A 6,941-nucleotide genomic window follows, 5' to 3' on the forward strand; every position below is an offset into this window, starting at 1 on the left:
CTGACGATGGGGTCCACCCTTGCGCGTATTTTTCTCATCGCCTGTCGCCGTCGGAACGTAACTATGATGTGGCTAACCGCGAACTGCTCGCCATCCGTTTAGCCCTAGGCGAATGGCGACAGTGGTTGGAGGGGGGCGACCGTTCCTTTTGTTGTTTGGACTGACCAAAGGAACCTTGAGTACATCCGTTCTGCCAAACGACTGAATGCGCGTCATGCTCGTTGGGCGTTGTTTTTCGCTCGTTTCGAGTTCGTTATTTCTTATTGCCCGGGTACTAAGAACACCAAGCCTCATGCTTTATCCCGTCTCTTTAGTTCTTCTGTGGCTTCTACCGATCCCGAGGGGATTCTTCCTGATGGGCGTGTTGTCGGGTTGACTGTCTGTGGAATTGAGAGACAGGTTAAGCAAGCACTCACCCACACTCCGTCGCCACGCGCTTGTCCTAGTAACCTTCTTTTCGTTCCTGTCTCTACTCGTCTGGCTGTTCTTCAGTGGGCGCACTCTGCCAAGTTAGCTGGCCACCCCGGTGTTCGGGGTACGCTTGCTTCTATTCGCCAGCGGTTCTGGTGGCCTACTCAGGAGCGTGACACGCGCCGTTTCGTGGCTGCTTGTTCGGACTGCGCGCAGAATAAGTCTGGTAATTTTTTTTCTGCTCCTGGTCTTGCTGGGTCTCAGTCTGTCCCCAGCCACCGCATCTTTCCTGCCCTTGCTGTGTCTCAGTCTGTTCCCTGCCACCGCATCTCTCCTGGTCCTGCTCCTGCACTTGCTGTGTCTCAGTCTGTCCACAGCCACCGCCTCTCTCCTGTTCCTGGTCTTAGCCTTGCTGTGTCTCAGTCTGTCCCTAGTTGTTACTCTCCTGGCCTGTTTGGTCCTGTTTGCTCTAAAGCTTACAGTTCTCTACCCGTGTCTCATTTTTTTTTTTAGAGTAGTAGCCCTAGATTCCCTCTTCTTCGTCTTCCGTTACGGGCCTGAGGAGAGGAGTTGGGTTCTTTCTCGGGACGTGCTGGACCGTTTGTGATCTATGATTTCCTCCGTGGCCGCCAGTGTTCCTCCTCGAGTGCGCCAGGAGGCGCTCGGTGAGTGGGGGGGTACTGTCATGTTTTGTCTTATATTGTCTTGTCATTATGCTTTCCCTTCTGTTCGTTTCCCCCTGCTGGTCTTATTAGGTTCGTTCCCTTTTTTCTCTCTCCTTCCCTCTCTCTCCTCTCTCTATCGTTCCGTTCCTGCTCCCAGCTGTTCCCCATTCTCCTACTCACTCATTTAGTCTTTTCACACCTGTTCCCTATCTTGTCCTCTGATTAGAGTCCCTATTTCTCCCCTTGTTTTCCGTTTCTGTCCTGTCGGATCCTTGTATGAAGTTCGCTGTGCTGTGTCTTTGTCTCGCCCTATCGTATCTTGTCTCCTTCAGATGCTGCGTTTGAGCAGGTGTCTGAGTCTGCTACGGTCGGTGCCTTCCCGAGGCAACCTACAGTTAATGGTCGAGTCTCCAGTCTGTCCTCGTCACTACGAGTGGATTTAAGTTTTTTATGTTTTGTTTTCTGCTCTGATTGTCCAGGAGTATTGCTTATATCCTTTACTGGAATAAAGACTCTGTTTTCGCCAAGTCGCTTTTGGGTCCTCATTCACCAGCATAACAAATTTCTTTACACATATTTAACCGCATTTTTTAGGTAGGTACAGAACTACAGAACATCATTATAGTTGTGTGTGTGTATGTGTGTGCTGACTCATGATGAGATGCACCAAGCTCTCCTTGGCATTTAGGGTGTTTCTGTTTTGACAGTGACTTGTCTTGAAACCAGATCTGAACTAATGGAGTTAGTTAGCTTCGGCTTTGATAATAGCACGTCCATGTCCATTTGCTGATTAATAATATCACTTTTTTCTGACATTTTGTATTACTAAGTTGTTTGTTTCAGTGGTTAAATATAAATCACAGTAGGTCCACAGGTCCAGTACATTTCCAACCTGTATATCTCTCTGACAGATTTTGAGCTGTTTGTTTTGCTTAACAGTGGACTTTCCAACTACTCTTATCAAGCCGGCTGGTTTCCCAACTCTACTACTGGGATGTAACCCACCCCAAGGGGGATTCACCCCTGAAACTCCTCCCACAGAAAGAACTAACCCTAGACAGGATAAAAGACAGGGTTGGAGAGGGAAGACACTATTACAGACCCAGAATCAGCGGGGAGATGTGGGTCGGCAACTTGCTGTGTCTGGCCGCTCTGGCTGTAGCCCTCTCCTTACCTACCTTATCTGATGGAGCTGCACTACTAGTGTTGTCAGCTCCTAACCTGCTGCGTGTGGGCAGTAAGGAGAACATCTTTGTGGAGTCTCAGGACCATGCAGGAGGTCCCCTGAATGTTAAGATCATGGTGAAGAACCACCCTACGCAGAGCAAAGAGCTAGCCTCTAAATCAGTGGTTCTGGATCAAGCAAACAACTTCCAGGCTATGACACAACTGGTCATCCCAGAGCGGGACCACTTTGTGGATGACCCCAAGCAGAAGCAGTATGTGGTCCTGCAGGCCCAGTTCCCTGACTGCCTCCTGGAGAAGGTTGTCCTGGTCTCCTTCCAGTCTGGATACATCTTCATCCAGACTGACAAGACCATTTACACTCCGGCCAGCACCGTCCACTACAGAGTGTTCTCTATGACTCCTGGCTTGGAGCCTCTGACCAGGGAGATATTTGAGGACCAGGAGGTCGCCAAGGACAAAGAGATCGCAGTCTCTGTGGAGATCATGACTCCTGAGAACATCACCATCTTCAGGGAGATCGTCAACCCAGACAAGGGAGTCAAATCTGGACAGTTCAATCTCCCTGCAATTGTCAGTTTCGGGACATGGCATGTAGTCACAAGGTTCAAGAGCACTCCTCAAAAGACCTTCTCATCTGACTTTGAGGTCAAGGAGTATGTTCTGCCCAGCTTCGAGGTTAGTCTGACCCCAGCTAAAGCATTCTTCTACGTTGATGACAAAGACCTGACTGTTGACATCACTGCCAGGTATCTATACGGTAAGGAAGTGACAGGGACAGGCTATGTGGTGTTTGGTGTCATCACAACAGATAACGAGAAAAAGAGTTTCCCTGCCTCTCTGCAGAGAGTAGAGATCAGAGAAGGGAAAGGAGTGGCTTGTCTGAAAAAGGAACACATCACACAGACTTTCCCCAAAATCCATGATCTGGTCAAACAGTCCATTTTCGTATCAGTCAGTGTGTTAACAGAGGGTGGGGGTGAAATGGTAGAGGCAGAGAAGAGAGGGATCCAGATTGTCACTTCGCCATACACCATCCTCTTCAAGAGAACGCCCAAATACTTCAAACCTGGCATGCCCTTTGACGTCTCTGTTTACATTACAAATCCTGACAACTCTCCAGCCATTGGAGTGGAGGTTGAGGTGACTCCAGATAATGCTAAAGGGGTGACCAGGGCCAATGGTTTTGCCAAAGTTACACTTAACACTGTGGCATCTGCCAGAGAGCTGGCAATCACTGTGAAGACCAAGGACCCGGCGATCCTCCACAACAGACAGGCGGAGGCCACCATGAAGGCTCTCCCCTACAGAACTTCCACCAGGAACTTTCTCCATGTCGGGGTTGACTCTAATGAGCTGAAGATAGGAGACCCCATTAAGATCGAACTGTACCTGGGACCCACCCCCAAACAAGTCCATGACATTACATACATGTTCCTGAGTAGAGGTCAGCTGGTGAAAGTAGGCCGATTCAAAAGACAGGGCAACGCGCTGGTGACACTGTCAGTGCCTGTCTCCAAGGAGCTGCTTCCGTCGTTCCGCATCGTAGCGTACTACCATGTGGGAGCAGCTGACCTGGTGGCAGACTCTGTCTGGGTTGACATCAAGGTCTCCTGCATGGGATCACTGAAAGTGACATCCACCAGGCCCAAGGCAACCTATGAGCCTCGTAAGGTTTTGAGTCTGACCATCACTGGAGACCCGGGAGCTAAAGTAGGACTGGTGGCTGTAGACAAGGGAGTCAACGTTCTCAACAGCAAACACCGCCTCACACAGACCAAGATCTGGGACACCATAGAGAAGCATGATACAGGCTGTACAGTTGGAGGGGAGCAGACAATATGGGGTGTTCTACGATGCTGGTCTGGTATTTGAGACCAACACTGCTAACGGGACTGGGATCAGAACAGACCCAAGCTGTCCTGTTAGTTCTAGGCGGAGACGAGCAGTGACCATCAGTGACGTCATCACTAGTATGGCCAGTAAGTACAATGGTCTAGCCAAGGAGTGTTGTGTGGACGGGATGAGGGACAACACCATGGGATATACCTGTGACAGACGGGCCCAGTACATCACAGATGGGGACGTCTGCGTCCAAGCCTTCCTTGTCTGCTGCACTGAGATGGCCTCCAAGAAGATAGAATCCAAACAGGATGCACTGCTGCTCTCACGCAGTGAGGAGGATGATGATGATGCGTACATGGGGTCTGAAGACATTGTGTCTCGTAGTCTGTTCGCCGAGAGCTGGATGTGGGAGGACACCAATCTTCCTGAATGCCCTGCCCAAAACAAGCACTGTGAGTCCACATCTGTAATAAGGAACATCTACCTAAAGGATTCCATCACCTTCTGGGAAATAAGAGCCATCAGCCTGTCTAAAATTAATGGTATCTGTGTGGCAGATCCGTTTGAGATGATAGTTCTAAAGGAGTTTTTCATCGACCTCAAGCTGCCCTACTCAGCCATCCGCAATGAACAGCTGGAGGTCAAAGCAATCCTCCACAACTACAGCAAATACCCCATCGCTGTGTGTGTGGAGCTAATGGAGAATGACGAGGTGTGCAGCTCGGCAAGCAAGAAGGGTAAGTACAGGAAGGAAGTGAACATGGACGCCATGTCCACCCGGGTTGTCCCCTATGTCATCATCCCTATGAAGCTGGGCTTGCACTCCATTGAGGTCAAGGCATCTGTGAAAAACTTTGGCAGCAATGACGGGGTGAAGAGGGATCTGCGTGTTGTGGCTGAGGGAGTACTGGTCAAGAAGGAAACCAAGGTACTCCTGAACCCGGTTAAACATGGTGGTGAGCAGACGTCACACATACCCAGTGAAGTTCCAAAGAACCAGGTGCCAAACTCTGATGCTTACACACTGATCAGTGTGACAGCTGGAGAGCAGGCCAGTGTGCTGGTGGAGCAGGCCATCAGTGGAGACTCTCTGGGCAGTCTGATAGTTCAGCCAGTCGGATCTGGGGAACAGAACATGATCTACATGACCCTGCCTGTCATTGCTACACACTACCTAGACAACACAAAAAAGTGGGAGGATATTGGCCTGGACAGACGGAACACAGCCATCAAGTACATCAACATTGGTTACCAACATGAGCTGGCCTACCGTAAAGAAGATGGCTCCTACGCTGCCTGGGTCCACAGACAGAGCAGCACCTGGCTGACAGCATACGTGGTGAAGGTGTTTGCCATGTCCAGTACATTAATCAGTGTTCAGGAAAACGTGCTCTGTACTGCTGTCAAGTGGCTGATCCTGAACACACAACAGCCAGGTGGCATCTTCAATGAGTTTGCTCCTGTCATTCATGCAGAGATGACGGGTAACATGAGGGGATCAGACAATGACGCCTCCATGACAGCTTTTGTTCTCATCGCCATACAGGAAGCAAGCTCAATGTGTGAGCACTCTGTCAACAGCCTACCAGGCAGTATGGCTAAGGCAGTAGCGTACCTCGAGAAGCGTCTGCCACACCTGACTAACCCTTATGCTGTAGCTATGACCTCCTATGCTCTGGCCAATGCTGAAAAACTCAACAAGGAGACCCTTCTGAAGTTCGCCTCTCCACAACTGGACCACTGGCCGATCCCTGGTGGTCACCAGTACACGCTGGAGGCCACGTCGTACGCCCTGCTTGCCCTGGTCAAGATGAAGGCCTTCGAAGAGGCCGGCCCCATAGTCAGGTGGCTCAACAAGCAGAAGAAGGTGGGAGGGGATACGGATCCACACAGTCCACCATCATGGTGTTCCAGGCTGTGGCTGAGTATTGGAGCCACGTGAAGGACCTGAAATACTTTGACTTGAACATCAACCTAGAGGTGGCCGGCAGACCATCAGTCACCAGGTGGTCCATCAACAACAAGAACCAGTTCCTCACACATACAAACATGGTCAACTCCATAGACAAGGACTTGACTGTAAAAGCCTCAGGAAATGGTGAGGCGACCTTGTCGGTGGTGACACTGTACTATGCCCTGCCAGAGGAAAAGGACAGTGACTGTGAAAGCTTTGACCTCTCTGTCACCCTCACAAAGATGGACAAAACAAGCCACGAGGATGCCAAGGAGTCATTTATGCTCACTATTGATGTGTTGTATCGTAATTCAGAGAGAGATGCAACCATGTCTATTCTGGACATCGGCTTGCTGACCGGCTTTATTGTGGACACAGACGATCTGAAAATGTTGTTCATGGGGAGGGAGCGCTACATAGAGAAGTTTGAGATGAACAAAGTCCTGTCTGAAAAAGGATCTCTCATCCTATATCTGGACAAGGTGTCTCATAAGTTAGAAGACAGAATATCCTTTAAGATCCACAGAGTACAGGAAGTGGGAGTTCTACAGCCAGCTGCCGTCTCTGTATATGAATACTACAACCAGAAAAACTGTGTGAAGTTCTACCACCCACAGAGGGAAGGTGGTACTCTGAGCAGACTGTCTCTTGGAGATGTGTGCACGTGTGTGGAAGAGAGCTGCAGTATGCAGAAGAAAGATGAGCCAGATGTCAACCGCAGCACTACGGTGGTGTCCTAGGAGAACAGACATGGATAGAGTACTGGCCCTCACAACAAGAGTGCACATCCAGAAACTACGGAGAAGTCTGTCTGGGCATTGATGAGTTCATCAACCAGATCACAACCTTCGGCTGCCCTTATCACGTTCTAACTTTTATTT

General features: G+C 49.9%; 1 protein-coding gene across 1 annotated transcript; it reads left to right on the top strand.

Moving 5' to 3' along the window:
* The first annotated feature begins 2,160 nt into the window (after positions 1-2,160).
* Positions 2,161-6,941, top strand: LOC127914283 (complement C3-like). Its single transcript, XM_052489379.1, is given in 3 exon segments — positions 2,161-4,096; positions 4,098-5,980; positions 5,983-6,941. Coding segments are annotated over 3 exon segments (4,602 nt in total). The 5' UTR covers positions 2,161-2,195; the 3' UTR covers positions 6,801-6,941.

The sequence above is a fragment of the Oncorhynchus keta genome, chromosome 31, assembly GCF_023373465.1.
Source record: "Oncorhynchus keta strain PuntledgeMale-10-30-2019 chromosome 31, Oket_V2, whole genome shotgun sequence".
Classification (NCBI taxonomy): Eukaryota; Metazoa; Chordata; class Actinopteri; order Salmoniformes; family Salmonidae; genus Oncorhynchus; species Oncorhynchus keta.